General features: G+C 40.5%; 3 protein-coding genes across 3 annotated transcripts; all 3 read right to left on the bottom strand.

Annotated features, from left to right (window-relative positions):
• Nucleotides 1-4088: 4088 nt before the first annotated feature.
• Nucleotides 4089-4738, bottom strand: LOC123987598 (transcription factor HES-5-like). The gene is made up of 2 exons (XM_046076616.1): nucleotides 4645-4738; nucleotides 4089-4532 (listed from the first exon to the last, which is right to left on the bottom strand). The coding sequence occupies exons 1-2, from the start codon at nucleotides 4705-4707 to the stop codon at nucleotides 4110-4112; spliced, it is 486 nt and encodes a 161-aa protein (XP_045932572.1). The 5' UTR covers nucleotides 4708-4738; the 3' UTR covers nucleotides 4089-4109.
• A 4204-nt stretch (nucleotides 4739-8942) lies between these two features.
• LOC123987599 (transcription factor HES-5-like) lies at nucleotides 8943-9942 on the bottom strand. Its single transcript, XM_046076617.1, has 2 exons — nucleotides 9508-9942; nucleotides 8943-9395 (listed from the first exon to the last, which is right to left on the bottom strand). Exons 1-2 carry the CDS (start codon nucleotides 9568-9570, stop codon nucleotides 8973-8975), a joined length of 486 nt encoding a protein of 161 aa, XP_045932573.1. The 5' UTR covers nucleotides 9571-9942; the 3' UTR covers nucleotides 8943-8972.
• Nucleotides 9943-10318: 376 nt separating this feature from the next.
• On the bottom strand, nucleotides 10319-11264 carry LOC123986738 (transcription factor HES-5-like). Its single transcript, XM_046075081.1, has 2 exons — nucleotides 11253-11264; nucleotides 10319-11046 (listed from the first exon to the last, which is right to left on the bottom strand). Exons 1-2 carry the CDS (start codon nucleotides 11262-11264, stop codon nucleotides 10675-10677), a joined length of 384 nt encoding a protein of 127 aa, XP_045931037.1. The 3' UTR covers nucleotides 10319-10674.
• Between the last annotated feature and the right edge of the window lie 15420 nt (nucleotides 11265-26684).

The following is a 26684-nucleotide window of genomic DNA, read 5'->3' as shown; positions in this document are numbered from 1 at the left end:
TAGCATTTTTGTTGTCATTTATTTAAATTTAGCTATAATGCTGTATTTTAATGCAGTTTTCCTTCATTTTGTCTTGATAATTCAATCAGATTTTTCATTCTTAAAATTCAACCTTTTGTTTTATTATCAGATATTACGCTTGTTATTTCCATGATGTATATAAAAGATACTCTAAAAAACTGTCGCTCATTCTGATGTCCAGATGTTGCACAGTCTTCTGGCTTGTGCCTTGTTGTCAGTGTGGGTAGAAAGTTGGTTTCAGTTTCCCACACTGACTCTCTGAATGCTGTGGTCAATGAACAACAAAAGGACTTTGAATGGAGCTTTTGTGACTGATACTGGACGTGTGTTGAAGTAGAAACAGAGCCTGACGTCACCAACCATCTGGAGGGAAAGGACGTCATTGGCTGGTTCTGACAGTTTGTAAAGTTTAAACTTATTGTGGAAATTTCATCGTAAAGAATCAACTCAATTATTGTCGTATATTTTTACCATAATTCTGCCTTTGTATCCGCAACTGGATAAACAATTGAGCTCAATAGATGAGTGTGGGAGGTTGAGGCAGCTGTTTCCTGAAGTGTGCCAAATCCCTTTGGAGAAAAGTCTGCTGCTGGTGAGGTTGAGGGTGCTAATCATGCTAAACTCTGCTGTCCAGACTTTTCCCACACAACCTTAGGAATGGGTCTAAATCCACATGGTCACTTTTGGATTCTGTTTTTTCGCACATGGAGGTCATTAATTGTCTTTACTTTATTTTGTACAGGGAAACGCTCAAACAGATTTAATTTCAAAAAATTTAAAGTCAAAATTGTGTTTAATAGAAACCATAAAATAGGGCTATACTGTATGTAAACTGGTGATTTTCATGACTGGAAAAAATTAGTCTTTGATTTAAAACTGGCTCCAAAAATGAAAACTTCTCAGCCTGCGTCCCTTTTAATCTCTTGAGGGCAAATGCCTGGATCTCTTGTCCCACAGGGCTCTGTGAGTGAGGAATTCCTCTGGTTTCCCATTTGCCAGTCAAACAAGAAAAAATTTGAGAAATCCCTATGCTTAGCTGCCACATTTTCTGTGGTTATTTTAGAAAGGGACAAGGTTTAGATGATCTATCTCAGGGGAAAAGGTGGAGCTCTGTGTGAATCTGGGAAAGTGGTGACCCTGTAGATCAGATCTGCTGCCTGATGCTGGGATCAATGACTTTGACTGAGCACATGCTCATGCTATTCACTCTTTAACTTTACTTTGTGGGTGTGAATTTATACATCCTTTACCATTATTATATAATTATTAATCTACAGTGTTTAGCTGTATACATTTTCCTAAATTCTAGAATATTAATTTAAAATCAAAACAGACTTTTGTCAGTATTGCAAAGCACTTGCAATCAACGTAATATGTCTATTTTATTCTTATATATTACTGTTTAAACTGAGACAAAATCATCTTAGTGTTCATATGTAGCATGTGTGTCCTCTGTCTTGTGGCTGGTAGCTGGTGTGAATAGAAAGTTGCTCTCAGTTTCCCACACCGATTCTTTGCAAGAAGTCATCAAGTGCACAACAAAAGGACTTTCAAATTAGCTTTTGTGAGGGTGCATGTCATATTTTATAATAGAAACAGAGCCTGACGTCATCAACCATCTGGATGGAAAGAACACCATAGGTACCCACCAAGGCTGATACAATTTTAACACACTATCAAAAAATACAATCATCATTATGTTAAATTTGCACCTTCTTTTTCAACTAGTAGCTGCAGAAAATGTAAATATCCTGGACTGGATCAAATTTTAGCTCTATAGATGATGACGTGAGCTTAAGGCAAATGTTTCCTGAAGTGTGCCAAATCCCTCCCTTGTCTTTTTGGGGGTCAAGGCTCTGTTTCTTCTATATTTACATTGCATTTCATGAGCCTTTCTCATAGAATTTGTATGTGTTATTTAACATTTATTGTTGCAAGCTAATTTTCAGAAAACTTGTTGAAAATGCTTTCAAAAAGTGGAAGGGACGTGTCCCCAGCGTCCCCAGTGTAAATGACACCTATGTGGTTATCTCATTTAGTCTGGCAGTGACTCCTGTCTGTGGGTGTCTACCACGGCCGCCAGAGGGCGCTGTCGACTGGACACTTCTCTTTGAAGAATGAAGGGTTTCTTGTGGTTCCTAAAGTCTCCAAACCTACAATAGGAGCGAGAGCCTTCAGCTCTCAAGCTCTTCTCCTGTCTCCTCAAGTTATTCAGTAATGTTATTTCTGGTTTGTTCTCAACGTCACCTTATAGGCAAATGGTCTCAGTGGATTTTCTATTTGTCACTGTGTTGACCAGCCTGTTAGCATATGACCTGTGTGCTGTAGTTTTCTGTTTCAGCTGTTTGCTTCTCCAAGCCCGAGTGTCGCAAGGTTGTCGTTCTGAGAAACACATGTTAAATAAGATTTTACCACATTCCTATGTTTAAATATATTTCACAGTTAACATACATTGTGTAACCAATCTGTACTAAAAATATTGGCTCTTGCTCGATGAAATTAAATTATACTGAAGAGTGCTGATTTATATCAGAAGAACATTTACAACCAAAGGTATGATTTAAAACAAGTTCCAATGTTAAGAGCCAGTGTCCTTTGTGATCTCTGTCTCGTCAGGGCAAAGGTCTGGATCTACTGTCCCACAGGGCTCTGTGAGTGAGTTGTTTTCGCACACTTTGTCCTTTCTCTACTTTTACTGGAGGAATAATAGAAGTGTGTCTTATTATGCACATCATTAGATACAATGTTTTACCTGTTTAAAGAGGTAAATGGTTTAAACGTTTTACGTGAAAACGCCTGAAACTGAAAGTTATACAGAAATGATTTTGAAGCATAATTTAAAATAGGCTTGTATCATAATTTGCTGCTTAGGTAAGTTTTGCAAACATAATTGACATGTGTGCTGAAATTTATTTTTTAGTTTAAGGTAAGAACATTGATTAAATTTAATGAAAAAGTCCCTTTCATCATTATGAAGAGGGTAACCATGAGACACAAGGACATGAGAACAGAATATTTGCAGCTGGCAGTGTTTGTTTATTCAACAAGGCACAATGAGCCACATGAAGTAAGACAGCTCTGACTGGAGGTGATGATACATCACAACAACAACTTGTAGATTTCTACAAGACACACTGTACTCAGAGAGAGTAAAGGAACAGCTGTCTTTATAAAAGACAATGATTTACAATATTTGAGGACACAGTACTCACTGTCCTTTGAGAATTCTTTCCCAAATGGATGCAAACATTTTCACTTAGTGAACAAAAGAGAAAGTAGTAAAAAGTGATCTTACAATAGATCACATTGTTCTTAATAACGTTCAACTGATTCTCAAGATGTAAAGAATATATTGTCACTTAAAAACTGTGACAGTGTGAAGTGAAACAAACCCTTTACAGTAAAAGGATAAACATATTGATCTTAATACAGGTCATTTGTAATAATCACATAAATAAGTAAGTCCAATATGAGAAAATGTCCATCAAAAGGACAGTTAAGATTTTGGATTAATTCCAAATCATTAATACCTTTCAAGATGTAACAAATATCACCATTGCTTTATATTATACCAACACATGACACAGTGGAGCATTAAAGTATCACAGGAAAATTGTAAACTCAAGCAAACCTTTGTTTTTTTAAATGATAAACCTTTGGCTCTCACAACAGATTAGTTTGTGTTATCAAAAGATTTAAGTGAAGTAAAGTCTGTTATGACAATATGTCTATAAAAGGACAGTCAAAGTTTTCTGAACAATATGATCAGTCCCAATCAAAACATAATATATGTTTCAACCTTAATTACTACCAACACAGGAAGTACAGTGAAGTATATTAATAATTGTTGATGCAATCAGATTTGGTTCATGCAAAATGCATGACAAGATGTTCTCTTTCTAAACTTGAAAGATATTGTTGCTGTCATTTCCTTAGGAAACGTCATATTGCGCAAAGAAAAAACACAGAATGCAGCTTCTGTACATACAGAAGAACAAGTCCATAAAATTTCAAAGAATTCAGTTCAGTAATCTTTGACCAATGTGGTCATCTCAGTTTGTCTGGTACTAACTCCAGTCTGTAGGTGTCTACCACGGCCTCCAGGGGGCGCTCCTGGCCAGACTCTTCTCTTTGGTGATGCTGGTCTGGACTGTGGAGCTCAGAAGAGAGAAGTCAGCCTCTCTCACCTTCTTATCAGAGGAAGACTGCAGCTTGTTGAAGTGGTTCACAAGTCTTCTCTGGGACTGTGTCTCCCCCTCCTCGTTGGACAGGACGTGGTCCACCTCTTGGACACACCTGGAGTAGCCCTGATCGACAGCTGCAGAGTCCACAGCTTGATTCTGCTGCTGCAGTCGTCTCAGGACACAAACTGTCATCTCCAGGATGTCTGCTTTCTCCAGCTTGGAGTCTGGCTGCTGTTTGAGGAACTCTGGACCCAGGAGAGACTTGAGCTGCTCAATACTGCTGTTGATTCGCTCTCTGCGTAACTTCTCCACCAGAGGCTTTCTGAGCTGCAGAAAGAAGAACAAAGTCATTAATACACTTGTTCTGCAGTATAATGTTAGCATGAACAAAAACAGTCTCTCATGAATTACATTTAGTCTCCATGAAGCTTCAGTTTACCTTGTGGGTCAGAGTCAGATGCTCCTGAGAATCAGTCACTGCTGCATTGATTGTAGGTGCCATGGCTGGATCTCAGTGCTGTAGAGGTCTCCGTTGAGAGAATCTGATCTCTGCTGGCTTCATCCCTCCTATTTATAGTCCCACATCTCCATATGAATGTGTGGGTCCTGGTCTGGCTGGAGTTTCTCACAGTTTCAACCAATCAGAGAGGTCAGTAAGACAACAAGGGATGCAGCACGCTGAATGCTGTTATTGCCTGGGGGACAATGGTTAGATCTCAGGGGAACAGGTGGAGGACTGGGGGGAGATGGAGGGAGACTCTGTGTGATTCTGGGAAAGTGGTGACCCTGTTGAGAGAGCAGATCTGCTGCCTGATGCTGGGATCAATGACTTTGACTGAGCACACACTGTTCATCTCATTACACACGTGGGACACTGACAGTTAATTGCATCTAGGGTAAAGACTTCATAGCCTACTTGACACATAGCATTTTTTTTGTCATTTATTTCAATTTAGCTATAATGCTGTATTTTAACCACAACCTAAACTCTAGCAAGTGCGATTAATGCAGTTTTCCTTCATTTTGTCTTGATAATTCAATCAGATTTTTCATTCTTAAAATTCAACCTTTTGTTTTGTTGAACATCACTTTTATCAGATATTACGCGTGTTATTTCCATGATGTATTTAAAAGATATTCTAAAAAACTGTCGCTCATTCTGATGTCCAGATGTTGCACAGTCTTCTGGCTTGTGCCTTGTAGTCAGTGTGAGTAGAAAGTTGGTTTCAGTTTCCCACACTGACTCCCTGAATGCTGTGGTCAATGAACAACAAAAGGACTTTGAATGGAGCTTTTGTGACTGATACTGGACGTGTGTTGAAGTAGAAACAGAGCCTGACGTCACCAACCATCTGGAGGGAAAGGACGTCATTGGCTGGTTCTGACAGTTTGTAAAGTTTGAAATGATCACAGAAATTTCATTTTAAGGAATCAGCTCAATTGATTTGGAAAAATCTTCCAATCATTGTCATACATTTTGACCGTCCAATCATATTTGTGCCTTTGTATTCGCAACTGGATAAAACCTTCATCTCTATAGATGAGGATGGGAGGTTGAGGCAGCTGTTTCCTGAAGTGTGCCAAATCCCTTTTCGGGAATAGTCTGCTGCTGCTGGTGGAGTTGAGGATGCTAATCATGCTAAACTCTGCTCTCCAGAGTTTTTCCACACTCCGTCCATTCAATGAAATTTAGACATGTACCAAAGTCTAAATGGACACTTCAGGATTATATTATTCACACATGGATGCAATTTATTGTCTTTTTCTCTTTTACAGTTCAAACTCATCAAGATGTTGTAAAATATGTAAATAAAGTCAACATTGGGTTAAATAGAAAATGAGAGGAGAAATCACCAACGCATTTTTAAAAAATGTTATTGTAAATATTAACCAATACACACTGAGGGCAACATGTGACTATTGACTGTGTTCATATTTAGTCAGATGAAAACACTGACCTGTTTGGTATCAATACTGAACAGAGTTATTTTTTCAGCACCTTGTTTTCAGTTGAATAATATTATATTGTAAGTCTGTTATTCTGAAATGTTATTTAAACTAAACAATCTAAATATCCAACATTATAAATTCTAATTAAAAATGCACTTTCACATTTAACCTAACTGACAGAAACGTACATTATGACTTTTCAAAACTGCAACTTCAATAAATTTTCACAATGGAAAAAAAGAGCAGAGTCTATGGTTGGAAACTGGCTCAAAAAATTAAAGCCTCTTAGCCTGTATCCCTTTTAATCTCTTGAGGCAAAAGGTCTGGATCTATTGTCCCACAAGGCTCTGTGAGTGAGGTTCCTCTGGTTTCCCACACTCTGTCCTTTCACTGCTTTCACTGCAGGAACAATAGAAGTGTGTCATAGTATGCACATCATTAAATACAATGTCTGACCTGTTTGAAGGTGTAAAATGGATAACTTGAGACATAGGTGTCATTTACAATGGGGACGCTGGGGACATGTCCTCACCACTTTTTGAAATGGCTGATTTTGTCCCCACCACTTTTTAAACACATAATTTGTTAAAAAACGTTCTGAATATATTACTTGCAGTTAAATAACAAATGAAAATGCCTTTAGAAAGGTTTATTTGCACATTAAGAAAACATGCAATGCAATTACATTATAGAAGAAATAAATGTGCATTGACCAAAAAAGGAACTTAAGCTAAAAAAAAACAAGCTACTGATTATAAAATGACCCAAAAACGTATATGCAACAATCAGTAACTTTAACAACTCCTTGACACAGTTTCATTTTGGCCAAGTATTCAGTTCTCTCCCTTTGAACATGACAAAAGAGGGGTGAAATCATGCCTACATATGTGTTGCCTCAGCAGGGATGATATTAAGTTGATCTACAGGAGAAACAGATCTGAAAGCAACACAGAATGCCTGAGAGCTGCACTGACTTATATTCTGTTATATTTAAATATTTTGAAATGTCACCAGCCTCCAGAATTTTGTGTTTCCTTTTACATAAATAAAAACATTTCCACCATAAATTGGTGCATTGCAAAAACTAAAATCTTAGCAAGATTAATTATAGATTTATTATTAGGTAAGTGTCTCTTCACACCCCGAATCTGAGCCCCTGTGTCCCCACCACTTTTCATCACAAAGTGACGCCCTTAACTTGAGACTTTTTACATTGAAACACCTGAAACTGACAGTTTAAACAGAAATAATTTGTGATCTACATCTGCTCTATCGGGTTTGAAGGCTTGACCTACTGCATTTAAATTTAGTGACATAAAATTGATAAAGCCCTTTCATCAAACATCTTCATGTAACTGTGTCATAATTTTCTATGCTTACATGAGTTATCAAACACAATGAAAGTGTGTGCTGAATTTAATTTGAATAATTTTACATTCAAGGTTGGAACATTGATGTAATTCAATGAAAATATCTGTAGAAAATAATTGTTCTCAATTCCTATTATATTTAACTTGATCCATATAAATGAAGTTATGTTACACTGATATTTCCCCTTCATCAAAAAGATTTATTGAACCACATTACTCTGCTTAGATTTACACTAAAATGGTTTGTCAAAGATAAATTATGCTGAATGGCATCCTAATTTGTCAATCAACGGTAGAAACATTGATGGAGACCTCTATCAATTAAGTCAAAATAAAAAACGATGACGTGAGAACAGAAACATTTCATTTGGCAGTGTTTATTTATTCAACAAGGCACGATGAGCCACATGAAGTGAGAAAACTCCAACTAGAGGTGATGATACATCACAACAACAACTTGTAGATTTCTACAAGACACACTGTACTCAGAGAGAGTAAAGGAACAGCTGTCTTTATAAAAGACAATGATTTACAATATTTGAGGACACAGTACTCACTGTCCTTTGAGAATTCTTTCCCAAATGGATTCAAACATTTTCACTTAGTGAACAAAAGAGAAAGTAGTAAAAGCTGATCTTACAACAGATCACATAGTTCTCAATAACATTTAACTTCAACTGATTCTCAAGATGTAAAGATTATATTGTCACTTAAAAACTGTGACAGTGTGAAGTGAAACAGACCCTTTACCATAAAAGGATAAACATATCGATCTTAATACAGATCATTTGTTAATAATTTGCAAAAATATAGGACAGTCCAATATGACAAAATGTCCATCAAAAGGACAGATTTTGGATCAATTCCAAATCATCAGTAGCTTCAACATGTAACAAATATCACCATTGCTTTATACTTTATATTATACCAACACATGACACAGTGGAGCATAAAAGTATCACAGAAAAATTGTGACTTTAAGCAAATCTTTTTTTTTTAAATGATAAACCTTTGGATCTCACAACAGATCAGTTTTGTCTTATAAAAAGATTTAAGTGAAGGAAAGTCTGTTATAACAATATGTCCATAAAAAAGACAGTTCAAGTTTTCTGATCAAGTTGATCAATACCAATCAAACATAAAATATGTTTCAATAGCATTAATTACTACCAATTCATGATGTACAGTGAAGTATAATAATAATTGTTGATGCAATCAGATTTGGTTCATGCAAAATGCATGACAAGATGTTCTCTTTCTAAACTTGAAAGATATTGTCACTGTCATTTCCTTAGGAAACGTCATCATGCACAAAGAAAAAACAGAAAATACAGATTCTGTACATACAGAAGAACAAATCTAAAAGAATTCAAAGAATTCAGTTCAGTAATCTTTGACCAATGTGGTCATCTCAGTTTGTCTGGTACTAACTCCAGTCTGTAGGTGTCTACCACGGCCTCCAGGGGGCGCTCCTGGCCAGACTCTTCTCTTTGATAATGCTGGTCTGGACTGTGGAGCTCAGAAGAGAGATGTCAGCCTCTCTCACCTTCTTATCAGAGGAAGACTGCAGCTTGTTGAAGTGGTTCACAAGTCTTCTCTGGGACTGTGTCTCCCCCTCCTCGTTGGACAGGACGTGGTCCACCTCTTGGACACAGCTGGAGTAGCCCTGATCGACAGCTGCTGAGTCCACAGCTTGATTCTGCTGCTGCAGTCGTCTCAGGACACAAACTGTCATCTCCAGGATGTCTGCTTTCTCCAGCTTGGAGTCTGGCTGCTGTTTGAGGAACTCTGGACCCAGGAGAGACTTGAGCTGCTCAATGCTGCTGTTGATTCTTTCTCTGCGTAACTTCTCCACCAGAGGCTTTCTGAGCTGCAGAAAGAAGAACAAAGTCATTAATACACTTGTTCTGCAGTATAATGTTAGCATGAACAAAAACAGACTCTCATGAATTACATTTAGTCTCCTTGAATCTTCAGTTTACCTTGTGGGTCAGAGTCAGATGCTCCTGAGAATCAGTCATTGCTGCATTGATTGTAGGTGCCATGGCTGGATCTCAGTGCTGTAGAGGTCTCTGTTGAGAGAATCTGATCTCTGCTGGCTTCATCCCTCCTATTTATAGTCCCACATCTCCATATGAATGTGTGGGTCTTGGTCTGGCTGGAGTTTCTCACAGTTTCAACCAATCAGAGAGGTCAGTAAGACAACAAGGGATGCAGCACGCTGAATGCTGTTATTGCCTGGGGGACAATGGTTAGATCTCAGGGGAACAGGTGGAGGACTGGGGGGAGATGGAGGGAGACTCTGTGTGATTCTGGGAAAGTGGTGACCCTGTTGAGAGAGCAGATGATGCAGCAATGACTTTGACTGAGCACACACTGATCATCTCATCACACACGTGGGACACTGACAGTTAATTGCATCTAGGGTAAAGACTTCATAGCCTACTTGACACATAGCATTTTTTTTGTCATTTATTTAAATTTAGCATTAAATGCTGTATTTGAGCCACAACCTAAACTCTAGCAAGTGCGATTAATGCAATTTTCTTTCATTTTGTCTGATAATTCAATCAGATTTTTTTCTTTTCTTAAAATTCAACCTTTTGTTTTATTGAACATCACTTTTATCAGATATTACGCATTATTTCCATGACGTATTTAAAAGATATTCAAAAAAAACTTGAGAACGACGATCATTCTGCTGTCCAGATGTTGCACATTCTTCTGGCTTGTGCCTTGTAGTCAGTGTGGGTAGAAAGTTGGTCTCAGTTTCCCACACTGACTCCCTGAATGCTGTGGTCAATGAACAACAGAAGGACTTTAAATGGACCTTTTGTGACCGATATTGGACGTGCTTTGAAGTAGAACCAGAGCCTGACGTCACCAACCATCTGGAGGGAAAGAACACCATTGGCGTACAGTACAATTTCATTGTAAAGAATCAGCTCAATTGATTTGGAAAGTGATTTTATCAACTTCCGTTCAATTTCGTGCATTTTTTATCCTCTAATCATATTTTTGCCTTTGTATCAGCAACTGTGTAAAACCTTCAGAATGAGGATGGGGGGTTGGGGCAGCTGTTTCCTGAAGTGTGCCAAATCCCTTTGGAGAACAGTCTGCTGCTGGTGGGGTTGAGCCTGCTAATCATGCTAAACTCTGCTCTCCAGAGTTTTCCCACACTCCATCTTTTGAAAGAAATCTAGGCCAGAGGAAGACTGCAGCTTGTTGAAGTGGTTCACAAGTCTTCTCTGGGACTGTGTCTCCACCTCCTCTGTGGACAGGAAGTGATCCACCTCTTGGACACACCTGGAGTAGCCCTGATCGACAGCTGCAGAGTCCACAGCTTGATGCTGCTGCTGCAGTCGTCTCAGGACATAAACTGTCATCTCCAGGATGTCTGCTTTCTCCAGCTTGGAGTCTGGCTGCTGTCTGAGGAACTCTGGACCCAGGAGAGACTTGAGCTGCTCAATGCTGCTGTTGATTCTTTCTCTGCGTAACTTCTCCACCAGAGGCTTTCTGAGCTGCAGAAACAAAGAGCAAAGTCAACTAAAAGTTTTAAGTTTCCTTGAATCTTTAATTAACCTTGGGTGGCGGTGTCAGATGCTCCAGAGATTCAAAACATTATGAATATGTACACTACAACACTTTTTTTGATTTTTTTATTTTAAGTATAATGCATGCGTGCTGCCTCCAAACCAGAAATTTATTTAAACTTTGTTTTGATCACATTGCCATACATCCTCTTATGTAATATTCATTCTGAAACAGATGAGTAGGTTTTCATTGACCTCTGAGTCTTCTGGACAGATGTCTTGATCTTTTGTCTCATTGAGTCACTTTTCCCTTGTTTCCCACACTTTTCACTGCTTTAACGGGATCAATAGGATCAATATAATGTAAGTGTGTCTCATTACGCATCATATTAGCTGCAATGCGTGGCCTCTTGGAAAGAGAAAAGGTTTAAGGAAACCACTGTCTCCTACAACACCTCGAGCCGATAAAGGCACTAAAGTAAAAACAAAAATAATAATAATAATGTGAGAGAAACACTGAAAATGCTCCCACTGCGTTTGTTGACTAGTAATTAACCACTGCATTTCAAAAAAAGTTTATCAAGTTTCATCAATTCAATCAAAATTAGTACTTGTAGATTTCAACTAAAATATATATACTTTATGAAAAGACTATCGTAATCCTGCTGTATCAATTAAATAAGTAATACAAATGCAACAAAGGCCACATGCAGCAGTGTCAAAAAGATGATTATAAGTAGGAGAGACTGGGATAGTTGTAACACGGTCAGTTTCTCCAATCAGGAACAAGATACGAATCACCTGATTCACTCTGCACACCTTCAGTTTAGTCCTTATTCCACATGGGAAAAAGTAACACCCTGTAGCAGAACAGCTATTTATTTTTTGTTATAGCATTGCCTGCTTTGTAGCTAAACTCAAACTTAAATCACATTTATTGTGTCTCTATGTAGATATCTTTCATGCAAGTTGTTAGTGTTTTAGCTGTAAGCTGTAAGGCAAGCTACTTCAGCTACAAGAGTCTGGGTTAGTTTTAACAACAATGGAAATATTTAGCTGCATTTTATTTGAATTTAAGTATGTGTCTGACACACACACAGTAATTGTTTAAGGTCCTGATGGGAAATTGTTATTCTTTGGGGGATGGTGGTTTGAAGGCTTTTGGGTGTGTGTGTGTGTGTGTGTGTGTGTGTGTGTGTGTGTGTGTGTGTGTGTGTGTGTGTAGGGAGTAGATGTCTTTAAATGAAAAAATAGCTCTTAATTTAAAAAACAATAAAACCAATACACTTAATTTTATGCATCTAATGATTAATTCATTTAAATGTATTTCAAATCACAATGGCAAAGCAGAGAAAGACACAGAGATTTTCAGATGCAGAGTGAGATGCAGAATTAAGAAAAGGCAGGATAAAAGGCATTGTTTGTGTTTGTTGTGAAGTAAAATAAATTAGAGTCAGGAATTCTGATTGTGCATTTAACTCTTTTCTATCTGCAAAACATAAGGCCTGTGTCAACAGTTGCTTAATGTCTTTGTCATAATTGCATCAAAACTATATTATATGATATATATTATTAGTTGATGTTCAGTTATTAATGTTTCATTCATCCATAACCAAGCCAGTTAGTAACTTTTTATTTTACATGAATAAAGGTTATTTTTTACAATATACTTTCAGTGTCCCACATTAGGGAAACACCTGTCCCACCTTAGGTAGTCGCCAGTGGTCTCAAAGAATTTGCACTAAGAGCACCAATATGTCTGTCATTTCCTTTAGGAATGTCTTATCTGTATTTTCTCTTTTGATTAGGACGCATCCTGAGGTTTTTAAAATGGTATTGGGTGTTGATTTAATACATTGGGTTCACATCGCAATATGCCCCACATTAGGGCAATTCACCCTACGGGTTTCTGTAAAAATCCAAAGCTAGCGAGGGACGTGTTGCAGGTATTGATTGACGTTTACATTCGCTAGTAGAGCCGAGGGACTGGTTCCACCTATCAGCAAGTGAACACGGCAGCTGCTGGACCTGGAACGAACACTTTGACTATAGGAATACAGTACCGAGGTGGTTTTCTTGCCAGGTCTGGCTCTTGGCACACCGGGGCTAACCGACCGAGCTAACCAGCCACAGATAGAGAGACAGATAGGCTACAGTTAGCATATTAGCAAAAAGTTAAGCTATCCATCAAGAAACTCTGTAAATCATCATCCTTTTGTCTTTGTCGCTGTATTCGGTCCTGTTGATGCTGTGTTTACTGGGAAGCTGCTGTGCGAGGTTACACTCCCTGGTGGGTGTCACGGGTTTGAGGTGAAGGCAGGGTGGAGCAGGTTGGAGGATCCAAACGCAGGACACAGAGCGGAGCAGGTATGGTTCAGTGGTTTTAATAAACAAACAAAAGGCAAGCACACTTACAAACTGAGTGGCTGATGACAGAGTCCCAAAACAAAGGCTGTCCAACAGAAATCCAAAAGGGTGAAAACTAGAATCCAAAACTGAGCAGGGTTACAGGGAGACACGGTGAGTAAGGCTGGAGACACGGTGAGTAAGGCTGGAGACACGGTGAGTAAGGCTGGAGACACGGTGAGTAAGGCTGGAGACACGGTGAGTAAGGCTGGAGACACGAGACACACTGCTACACAGGGTGACAACATACAATGACAAGACAGAAACACCAGGTATATATATACACACAGGGACTAACGAGCAGGGCGGGAGCAACACAGGTGAAAGACATGAGGCTAATGAAGCACAGGCAGGGAGAGAGAGCAGGGGAAAACAGAGACAGACATGCAGAGGGATAACTGGGGTAACAGACATGACAAGGGTTACCAAACACTAGACGACAGACAAGACAGACCCCCAAAACCCAACATACTATAAGGAAGATACTAACTAAAAAGTGCAACACAAAGAATGGCTGTCCGGCAGAGTGTGACAGTGGGTCCCCCGCCCCGTCCTGAAAACCTCCAGTGCTTGAGTAAAGGTGTAAACACACTTATACAGTGTAGAGTAAACACTCCCCCGATGCTCTGACCTCCCAGTACGGGCAGAACTAATTTGACCAGTGGTTGCAAAGCAAACTGAGCTAATAACAGCAGCTAGTAGCTGTAAACTAACTTCAGCAACAAATAAAGCGATCTGTCCACCAGAAAACTCTGTGAGTCACAGAGTTGAGGCAGAGCAGCCAGAGACATCAGATTTTCTCCTCCATGTTTCTAATATTACTCCATCAAAAATGATCCAATTTCTCCAAAATCTGTGAAAAAGTTGTGTTTTTGTACAGTAATAAGTGGGGCCCAGCCCCAGAAAAACTATTCAGCAGGGTCATATTGAGAATCTTTTCATTGGACGCTAAATTAATACAACAAGTGCAGAATGAGTCACCAACATCTTAAAATGGTTTTCCACTCTCTTAAATATCATCAAGAATACCTACCAGACATATTTTTTGTCATTGACGGGCCAGATACTGCCATAGGAATGACATAGAGAAAAGTAATCAGATTACATTACTTTTATTTTGTGGTACTTGGATTACGTTACTGATTACATTTTTAAAGTAACCCTCCCAACTTTGAATCACATTTTGAACGCACTGGCTTAAAAGAGCTCCAAGATACAGACAGAAATGTCAAAAATGTTACATCCATCCCCGGTCTCCCCTAACCTCTTTCTTTTTTCTTTTTTGATTCTGAGCTTTAGAACAGAAGCAGATATCTTGTGCAATTATGTAAAAATAATTTGAAAAAATGCCATCTGCATCCCTCATAACCTCATCAAATACTGTCAACAGTTATTTAAGGTGAACTCTGAAGTTGTATTATTTTAAACCAACTGCTTTTATCCAAACCTTGGCAACCCTTGATGAAATAAGGTCCTGACTTATTTATGTAATGGTTTAGAAATGAATGACCCAACATGAATGATTGTGTGTTTCAATGAAGGGAATGTGAAGCAATCTACATGTAAAATTTGGCCTCAAGTAAAGCCTGAGGGTTACTGTTCATAAACGTCAGAAACATGAATTAAGACACAAAACCCCCATGTCATAGCTAATTAAAATCTCTTTATTACAATCACATGTACATCATCATATTCCAAAAAAGCTTGCTGTTGTGAAAAGTACCCTTGCACAGACAGATGGAGGTGGTGTTGCAGGCTGGATGGAGGGATTGTCAGATGGAGTAAAATTAGTGTTGAGTTCCCCAGCAGCAAGTGTCTCCGCTCCAGTGTGCTTTTAATTTTGCATCACGAGGACAGCAGCGCTATTTTCAGCTCTCTGTGCCCTTGTGTAACGTAAGCAAAGAAAGTGATGGGGGAGGTATCTTTCTTCGTCATCCATTATTCAGACTGTTTGAGTCACAGCCGAGAGAGAGGGAAAACGTGAAAACCAACATGGTGGTGGTGGTTTGATTCCACGTCTTCCTCTTCTGATTCCAAGTGTTTTAAACAAACAGATTGAGATTTCTGTAAATCCTCTTTTTCTCCGTCTTCTAAAGAGTCAAATGAGAAGATGGGTATCAGTTTCATCTCTGTGCATCCCATACAGACATAGACTGTGCTTAGCTAAGCACAAAGACTGGAAGCATAGGGAAACTGCTGGCCTAGGTCGATCAAAAGAGAAAAACTCCAAAGCTGTCTGATTTAAACAAACCGGTTGCTTAGGCCTGGCAACCCCACTACAAGGACAAAACTTTTTAAGTGGTGCATGCAGTCACTACACCCAGCTTAGCCTGATTTCCAGACTTCACTCTCACATCCCTGATTTGTTCAGTAATTTAAATATGTCTGGTGTTGTGCTGAGTGACGACTATATCCTTGCTTGGAAAACAACCAAGTCAATGTAGGGTGGTGATCACAAATTGGAATGTAAGAAGAATTTACACAACAATGTTGCTAAGCATGAACAAGATATTTACAGCTGTACATGTTGCTGTAAGTCAACTTAACAGCTCTTAAATCAACATACTTCTTAACGTTAAGTTACTTGCTCCTAGCGACCCCTACTACAGCTTTAGTGTTGATTGAAAATGATGTTGACAGGACGTATACGTCAGTCACTGCTGATTGATTAGATCAAAATATCCATACCACACACACACACACGCACAGATGCACAGATGTAACAAATGAAATTTTTTTCTGCTCTAATCAAGTGTCTCAGTAAGCCATGATATTAGTAAGAGAGTTAGCCAGCATGCCAGGACCCTGAAACCAAAGCAGGAAGGAATTCAACCATTATTAATTTAATTATTTACACCTCTGCTTTTCCTACTGTGACATGACATCAAAATGTCTTCTGTGAAAAAGGCCTTTTCTGTTGCAATTTTTTTCTTGCCAGAGAGGAAGTATATCAATCAGCTTCTGTCATTTTGGACTTTGGACTCTTGTGGCATTGTAAAATGTTGGATTGATGACTAGCTTGTTAGCTAACAGGATCATGCAAATCAGACAGCTTTGGAGTAGGCTAGGGACAATAATATCTTCCCCTGCTTCTCTTTGTGTCAACTAATCTAAACAAATCCTGTAAAACCACAACTTTTAAATAAGATTAAACATTTAAATCGGACAGCTTTGGAGTTGTCCTGGACACAGAGATAAAACTGATCCATCTGCAACATCTGACTCTGGAGAGCACAGAGACTCATATGGTTTATCTAAAATGTTGCAGTGTTCCTTTAAGCAGCAGAGTGTCAGTGATCCTACTCATAATTCATGGATGCCACATTTAACATTCAGAACAAACTGAACAACTTTCCATGAATTTTGACAATATTGTGAGTGTTAAACATACTAATACTACAATGTTAATCTCTGTGCTGTATATACAGCCTCCATAACACAGCTATAAACCTACAGAATCACATGATAAACCACTGGAGGTGTCTGATGGCATCAGCATGTCCTGTTACTAACTCCAACCTCACCTGCACCTTGACAAAATCAATATGTACATGTCATAATGACACAAAACAACAGTAAAATTCAATTTAGCCATTTAAAGAGACAATAATATTCACATTTTGTGTTCACTCTTTGAAAATTGTAAATAAAAGATTTACCAGCTTTTAAGTAAATTAAGTATATTTTAAAGAGCATATAAACTGTTCACATGGTTTTGTTATACCATCACAAGAAAAATATTGAAATATGTCCAACACAATAACAATGAACTGATTTTTTCCTCCATAAATTACAATGATAGTTCATAAATAAAACATCAACACAGACTGTCGTTCTATCTACAGTCATTCCACTGGCCTCAGTCCCTGGTACAGAAAGGTAGGGAAAACATTTTGTATAAAAAATTATGTGCAAAAAGTAGTTTTCTTAGGTCCCTCTCATGGAAAACAATGTAAAGAAATATTGTAAATATCTACATAACCTTTGCTCTTGCCATTTTAGATTCTAGGACTACGGTGCACTTGTGGTAACTCGTCACTGTTGTCCATCTGTTTGATTTAAAATGAGTTTTGATGCATTAGATGGAAACCTGACAGGTAGCGCACGCAACACCGTCATTGTTGTATTAAAACTAGCTTGAGGTATTATTGCACATTTTCCCGAACTGCAGACCTGGAATCAGTAGATTTCAGATTTACTCACACTCGCTTTTAGTGGAATGTCAACAATGCTGACTTGAGCTGTGTTGGTCCTGACAGTACAGACGCTGCAGCAGGCTAGACAACCTAACGTACACCCGACTTGAGGTGGATCTTCTTTTCTTTAAAATTGTCTCCGCCAAGTCAACGCATCTCTGTAGATTTCAATAAACGTGCATATGCTGTTACATGGGTAGGTAGATCTGTAAACATCCTGCCAACAGTAAAGATAACGGCAGGAACAGGGAGCCATGAGCCAGGAAGGGCAAGAAATCTGTCAGCAGAAGAGTAAGAATCTCCCGTTATTATTAAATAATGTTTAAAAAAATTACACAATTAAAATTAAGTTCAGCTAACTAAAATCATAAACATTGTTGAGTAGTCCAGACCAGATAATCAGACTTTGAAGCTGATGGTCAAAGACCATTTTTGTATTTTATTTGTAGTTTTTCTAGGTGAAGAGGTGCATAATTCACGTTACCCATGCCCATAAATTGTTGTAGATGCCTTAGCTGCATGTCTGTGGCGGCAATGGTTGCAGGCGAAGCAGCTGCAGCAGCACAATAAACATAATTGCACATTCACTAGATCATCGGCCTCCTGCTGCTGCCTAGCTTGGCAGCCACGTGCTGTTTGTCTGCTGCTAGCACTGTAACCACAACAGATACATTGAGATTAAGTCTAAATTACTTATTGATATCGTATTACCTTTTTTACCTAATATGATATGCTTTTACAGATTTGTATTACAAGTCTGTAACACAATTTGTAAGAGCGTATAGCTCTTTTTAATTATCTGAATCAATTTTATCCATCTTATTTAGATGTGACTGCCAGTGGTGGTGACTTTGCAACCATTGTTTGTCATTTCTTCACTTCTTTTCACCAAGTGGGACATATCGTAGCTGAAATTCCTGATACCTCCAACTCAGAATTACAAATTGGAGTTTGGTGTAAATGTGTTGTCTAATTGAAATGCACGTAAATACGGTCTGCATGATACAACGTAAATACGGCACAAAACTCCACCCAAAACACAGCAGCTGATTTTACATATTAAAGTTGTTGTCGGAATCCTCCGCAAACCACCGTGGCACATTGTTCCCCATCTCTGATCAACATTTGAGTACCATTTTAGTTACAAAAGCTCCCACAGATTGATATTTTAATTGTAAACAGAGTTTCTATAAAAACCATTAAGGATTTGGTATCAAATCTCAGTTTTCATTGTCTCCACTACTACAGTTGATGTGTTCTGTGGCCCTGATGTAAAAGTAGACGTATGTGATTTATTGTTAGTGCACAGCCAGGTACATCACACAGTATTGCTCCCCGAAATCTCATGTTCAGTTGGAGGATTTGAGTCCAAACCCAATTTTTTGTAATTTTGTCAAAGATTCCGTGAAAGAAGTGTAGCAAAGATGTAGCATGAAACACGTGATACAAACATACACGCTCATCCGACCTTGTTCGGTCATGTGTCATTACAAGCGTCATGCACTGACACACACATTTCGTTCGGAGTGCTGTACAATGGTGACACACCCACACATAAAGCTATCAGTTGAGGTGATGTACAGCAATAACAGTGAGGTTCCCTCTCTTGCGCACATTCATTAAAGGAACAGTGCGACATTTCTGTACAACCTTATGTTCTCTGTCTTTCCCAGAGTCATATGAGAAGATGGATATCAGTGTCATCTTCATACGTGGATATCTGAAGTCTGTAAAATACTCCAAAGAGGAGCACAGACAGCAAGGTAGATGGCAAATGGTGCACACTGGGCTGTAGGCGCGTACACTCTTAAGTTTAGGGGTAAAATAAAAACATCCACACGTGTCTGCATGAACATGAGCAGATGAAAATGACATCTAGGTTAGCAGTTTCCCCTTGCTTCCAGTCTTTGTGCTAAACTAGATTAAACTCGTCCCAGACTGTCTCTGTACTGGACATACAGAAATGGAACTGATATCCATGCTTTTCACATCTGCTGGCAAAGACAGCACAAGAGGATTGACCACAAATGTCGTATTGTTAGCTTAACATCACACACACTCACACACAGAGTTACAGTTAGACGTGGTGTCTATGCAGTTAGACGGTGGTGACTGTCAGCAGGGAGCTAGGACACATTATGTCCTCCTGGTTGTCCAGCCTGGTCCCATGAGTCAGCAGCTCCTCTACAGTCGTCCAGTCATCCAACAGCTTCCTGTTCCTCAGACGACTCAGCTTCCTCTGACTCAGCTCCAGGACAGTGTTGCACCGTCCTTCTGCAAAAGCTCCGCTTCCTCTGCTGTCCAGCTTACCTCCATCACCATTAGAGGCTCCTCCTCCTGTGATGGCTCCTCCCCTGCTGATTGTGTCTCTTATAGTCACTCCTCTGGCCTGCAGAAGCTGTTGCCTCTGCTCGCGGGCCAATAGGAAGTGTTCCCTTCTCTCCGTTCGGCTCCAGTACCGACCCATCAACATATCGGTATTGGTCTCCTCATCTGTGCTCATCCCGCTGCGTTCATCTGCCAGCTGAGACGCCCGGTCTCTGAGGAGCTGGCTCCTGGAGATCCGTGAGGTTGTGTTGGGTTTGGAGCTTAGATCAAGTTTTGGCTGCAGACCGGAACTGGGATTAGGGCTTGAACTCGCATTGATGTGTCCTTTCTTTGCATCCCATCCAGAGGTAGAGCCAGCCCCTGTGTGGCCCTCCAGGGTGCTGTAGAGACCTCTGCCTCCCCCGCCACCCTGGCACTGACGGCTGGCCGGTTTGGGCCAGGTGTCGTTAACATCTCCAGCCTGAGAAGGGTGAACCAAACTCTGGAGGTGCTGCTGCTCTCTGGCTCGGCACCTCACCAGCTCCTGCTGCCTCTCTCTGTCCATCTCCTCCTGAATCTGTGCCTCCCTCTCCAGCTCTTTCTCCTTTTGCATTTGCCTTTTTTGTTCCAGTTCCCTCTCGATCTCTATGTCTCTTTCGGTCACCATAGGCTCAGCCATCAAGCGTCTTTCTTGTGAGTGCCACCAGTCGTGGTGAGCAATCTGTCCATTAGAGCTGTTGTCGTAGCATCTCTCATGGGTGGTGGCACCCCTGATATGCCCCAAAGTGGTGGGGTGTTGTTGTGGTGGGAGGGCCAGGCTTGCTGGGTGGGAAGCCATCACACCTGCCACTAGCTCACCTTCCTCTGGCAGGCCCGGCGGCAGGACATTACATGGCGTGACACCTCCACAGTGGTGCAGAGTTTCTGCACAGTAGGAGGGGGAAGCCGGGTGGCTGGCCCGGCGGCGGTACTCCTGCGGAGGAGGGCGATGGTGCAGCGTTCGGCTTCTCCTCAGCATCCCCACTGAACTGGAGCCCTGGTGGTGCTGCTGCATCGGTACTAGCGGTCTTCGGTGGCTGGAGGGTGTGCTGCAGGTGGAGAGGACTGGGGCAGTCATTCGTGAGACTGCTGCATGGGCGTGGGAGGGGTTAAAGAGGGCCCCACTGCTGGAGCTGTGACGGTTCAGACAGGGCCGGTCAGCTTTATGGAACTGGACCGATGAAACCCTTGAAATACAAAGAGTGAAGTCAACAAACAGCATCGAAACAAGTTTGAGGACATAGATATTCAGAAGTCAGGGGGTGGTTTAATAAAAAAAGGACTTAATATAGATATTTAAGTTCATCTATTGCACAAAGCTATGAGATTCTTGACTAATTCATTAGTATTTCTGGTAAATTAGCAAACATTTTTAGCTTCAAACTGATGTGACGTCCCTCCCACTGTATGGAGGTTGTCCTGCCAACCTCAGTATTGGCTGAACTGGGAGGGTCGTCAGCTGACTGCGTGCAAATGGGCCCATGGGCTATAAGAGCTCTCTCCCTTCTAGCAGGTTAAATCTTCTTTTGTACTTGTGTGTTTATTTTAGTTTAATAAAGTATACTTGTTTTAACCAAGTACCTTGCGTGGACTCCCTCTTTGTCACATTCCCTGAGCCAGTTTATGACACTGACAGCTTTGTTAACTCCAGAAAAACTGAGTTAACTGGTTTTTAACTGCTTGAACTGAGAACCACTTTTAACAGGTTTAGTCAGATTTTAACTAGTTTGAACAAGGGATAAAGTGATTTAGGCTGGCGTTAATTGCCAACATACTTTTTCAAAAGGTGTAAACATTAATAAAATACTTTAGACTGGTTTTAAACGCGTCTAAACAGGTTTAAATCAGGGACTTAACTGTGCAGTGATTACTACAGTCTTATTTTTAACACATCAACATTGTTACTAAACCACCGCCTGAGCCACATTTTCTTCTGCCTGTCACTGTTAACAGGTGTCACTGATTGTTAAAATGGAAACGTGGTGTTGGGTGACTACATTTTTTGGTTTTGTTTTGCTTTGTTTTTATTTGTGTGCAGCTGACAAACTTATATTAGACAAGTCTTACAGCAAAACTATTCGGACAGAATTTTGTGAAACCAGCCCCAGATACTGTTGCTATGAAATGCTATTTGGTAATTTTTCAGGGCCAGTTTTCTGCCAGCTGCTACCTGAAAAGTCCACGAGTTGGGAGGTCCATGACAGGCCCAGCACCCTCCTCCAGCCCAAGCTGCAGACGCTGACACTGAGGCTGCATGGTCAGGGCCTCAGGGATGGCCTCCAGCTGTTCGCGGTGACTCTTTGGGCAGCTGTCACGCCGCTCCCGCCTCTCGCAGGGTTCTCCCTGATGTTGCAGCCTGGCATTGTACAGCCGCATTCGCTTCTCCAGCAGCCTCTGGAAGTGCCTGAACTCCCCGGTGCTCACGCTGTAGAAGCCAGAGTCACTGAGCTCTGAGGAGATAAAGGACTCAGAGGAAGGAGAGCCGCCACCTCCGAAGCCCCCGCAACCCCCTGGAGCCAGGGCCCCATGTGAATGACAATCCTCCAGTCCTCCTTCCTCAGTCTCCAGGCCTGAGAGGTCACCCTGGTGGAGGGAGCCATCAGTCCAGCCCAGTCCACTGTCCAGCTCATGGTGGAGGGGCAGGAAGCCCATCGGCTTCTCCAGCATGAAGTCCTCGTCATCTGTCTGTAACAACACACATCCTCATTTACACAGCTACACACCAAAGCACTATAAACTAAAGAGATAGAATATTTTATTATCTGTGTGTGGGACCTCAGTACATTCTGAATAATGACTATGTGTATCTGTAGAAGTGAGAAACTGTCAAATACTAAAGGTTAGTAGTGAATTTGTGGTCAGAATCTTAGTTTACATAGTACGGACAGTATTAAACCGATGTAACAGAGACGTTTAGTTAAAGAATAAGGCTGCTGATACACTGTATTTTTCTTATTTCTCTAACAAATCCCATGAAAAGACCAAAACCAACAATGTATTAGTCCATCTCTCAATACTTCCTGACTTCCCTACTCTGTCTGTGGTACTCAGCTCAAAGCCAACTGGTACCTATTGAACACGTTAATCTTAAAAAACAGCTCACAAATTCAGTTTCAGTTTGAAGAAATGCTCTGTAATTCCCCAAAACAGCTTGTCAGTGTAGCAAATGTATTGACAGTAACAAGTATATAACATATCACCAGAAATATCTTTTCCATGACAATCCAAAGATAACTATGACCTGGATGACTGAGAACCTTCACAGGTATCTTTTTAAATGACAACAAAAGGTTTTGTAGAAAACAGATTCTCTCAAATCCCACCCAACCGAACAAAATTATTATCTGCAGGATCACTGTAATAAATTTGTGAAGTTATAGTTATAGTCCTCTAATGAGCATAATTTGAAACAATTGCAACAACTGTCACTCTCTACTCCTGTCATTTCTACCCAGAACGAAAAAGCTAGTGAAATATTACATATTGATATTATTTTAGAATTAGTGCTAAAACTCTTAGTCTCTTATTGGCACAGTTATTGCTAAATGACACAAATGGTGATAAACAGCGCAGCTTCAGATACCTGACTGTGGCAGCCGTTAGGTTCTTCTAAGTTTGTATTGCAGCATCCCATCAGGCAGTTCTGTCCCTTTAGCCCACGACCAGTCAGTTCTGGATCCTGAAGCAGTCATGATGTGAGAGAAGAAAATGACAAACAACATAAAGCTTCTGTATGATTATGGGTAGTTGATTTATTAGCCTTATATTTTATGTGCCTGGTAGTGAGCACTATAGGGTCATATGTTACAACTGAATTAAAAATTTGTGCACAAAATAAAGGTGTGTTGTTCCTGATCATACAGACGAATACTACAGAAGTGGATTAGCAATTGCAGAACTTCAATGCAATTTACCAAGTTCTACATACTGCATGTGTTCAGTCACAGCTGTGTGGAGATTTTCAACGCTGTCCTCCATGATCTTTTTGTTATGTTTGTTAAATGCAGCATGGGTAATGTCCAGTCTGTTGATCCCCTGAACCAACCAACCAATCACTCAACAATGACTTGATTGCTGAGACCATAGTGATATCCAATATTTTTTTAGCATATTGATGCAGTTAAATTGTAATATTTATATTCAGTTTAGTGGGCTGTGTGATCGTGTGTGTGTGTTTCTTAATGTCACCTGGTGGCCGACGTCCACAGTGTCACGTGGGGAGCTGGACAGGTAGCTGTACCGTCCTCCATCACAATGATCTTGTGGCAGAGTCAGATGGTTGTAATAATGTCTGAGATGGGCGACAAGAACACAGAATTAAGACATTTTCAAGACTTTTAAAAATCCTGCAGAACTAAAGACTAAGACTTGACTAATATATTAAAGCTGCTGCATGTACAGATGTGGTTCAGCAGCAGCATTAACGATCCAGATTTCTGTCTTGTCCAACTCCGTGTGACCTGTGTGTTTGAGTAAAGTCATTTCGCCCATCATTACTGCTGATCATGATAACTTTATACTCACTACCATTCTATTGCATATGGTTTTTTAAATGTTGTAGCTAACAGCTTCCCACAGAACTCTTACTAGACTGTCCAGGTCCTCATCATATTGTCTTTCTCTGTGTGTGCGTGTGTTACCTGTCCTGGTAGGAGGGGCTGGAGGCGTTAAGTCCCGCCCCCATTCGTGGTAGAGGCAGGTTGAGGTGCTGCAGGTTGAGGGGTAGGGGCTCCCAGGTTCCCCTGTCTGCCTCGGTGCCACACCCCCTCTGACCCTTGATCTGCATGGTGATTGGACGCTGACTGGCCGCTAGGATCCGCAGAGCATCCCGCTGGCTCAGGTGTGCTAGACTCCGCCCACTCACCTGAGACAAGCAGACAGGAAGAGATGGGGTGTGATGTTAGCCAACACGTGCCTGTTCACACATCCGGTAGACACAGAGCAAGATGATCATCCCATTTGAGTCATGTGTATATCCTCCTGATGAATGTACAGTATGTGCAATATTTGCTCTCGTTTTTGCTCTGGTTTGGTCTCAACTCCTGAGAGTCTTTAGCTGCCAACCATCCCAGTGTCTTCAACAGAGAGACACTTACTTTGTCTGTCTGGTGTTTAGTGCTGGAGAATAAACAAAACTGTAAGTGTGTCATAAAACCAAAACGTTGAGTTAAAATAGGCTTAAAGGCCTATTGCAGAGTTGATGAGAAATCTTGTGGAACAACCAGAGACACTTTACCATTACAATCAGTGGAGCTTTACTATTATTATGTTCTGATCCTCAAAGCATCTGATTATTATGAGATAACCTCTGTCTCAATCTGAAACATAGAGAAAATCAGTTTTCACTTGATTCATTTGATGTTTAGGATTTAATGTCAAACAATTTACAAAAGGGTCAACAATGATTATATTACACTATTGTGCAGCAGCTCTCTGCTAACTGAATGTGCATTTTTGGCAGTATTACCATTAGTGGAAGCTACAGTTGGCCAGTATAAGATACATACAGTTGTTCATTGACCATTGTTATTAATAACTGAGCTGGACTGATTCATGGCAATATTGAAATTATATTAGGCCTATGTGATTTTTGCATCAATTTAATTTACTGGATCTTAGATGACCTCCAGAGATGGTATGTAATACCTGCACTCCACTTATTTTTCACATGCAGATCAATTCACTGGTCATGATTACCAGAACCACTGGCCCTCCTCGGCCTGTAAAAGTATAATGTCTTATGTGGCTGGAAAAAATAACCCTGATGATGTCATAGTGATGTCATCAGGGTTATCTCAGCTTGGGCTTGAATACTATAAATGTGTAACAGAAAGTGGCTATTTATCAGGCAGGGAGGGTCAAAAATGACAAAATGCTATCCTGATGCATTATGGTCAATGTAGGATTCAGTGTTTGGGGAGTTTGACCCGTGCTAAGAACCAGGGCCGGCCTGTGGCATAGGTGACATAGGCGGTTGCCTAGGGGGCAAAATGTCAGGGGGCACCGCAAGAGAAGGTTTTCCACTCAGCACGAATCAACTCTGCCCAGCTGCTGCAACACTGGTGTACGCCGTGATAGTAATTGAGTGCACCTCGCACTGTGAGTCCAGACAGTTGTAACGAATCGTGTCGTTGTGGAGAATTTTGCAATATAAACATCTAGAACCTGAGGCACAGCCTTGCTCTGTTTGGGACATTGAGCTGCTTAAGTTAATATGCATGTGGAGTGTGGAGTGTTTTCCAGTTGGTTTCGGTTTCACATGCAACACTGTGTCGATCAAGCGGTTTAAAAGGGATCGTTCCAGCAGAGCAAGGTGCCACATGCACATCCCCAAAAAAAAGACACAAAAGAGGAGGGAAGACTGAATCATGCCTGCTTGTGTGCTGACTCGGCAGGGATTTTATTAAAGAGGTGGTATTATGCTTTTTGGCATTTCCCATCTCCTTTATTGAGTTATATATCTTTTTTGTGCATGTAAGAGGTTTGCAAAGTGAAAAAGCCCAAAGTTCAGCCCAAAGGGAGTTCCCATCTCCCACAGAAAGCTCTGCTCTGAACCACTTGAAAACAGCTCGTTTGTAGTCCAGCCCTTCACTTCCTTTACTTGTGACGTCACAATGAAAACGCGTCATAAAGCTTGCCAAGCGTCTAGCTGGGTCAGGCACGCCCTCAAACCAAGCT

The sequence above is a fragment of the Micropterus dolomieu genome, linkage group LG18 (genome assembly GCF_021292245.1).
Source record: "Micropterus dolomieu isolate WLL.071019.BEF.003 ecotype Adirondacks linkage group LG18, ASM2129224v1, whole genome shotgun sequence".
Taxonomy (NCBI): domain Eukaryota; kingdom Metazoa; phylum Chordata; class Actinopteri; order Centrarchiformes; family Centrarchidae; genus Micropterus; species Micropterus dolomieu.
This window is presented reverse-complemented; position numbering and strand designations above follow the sequence as displayed.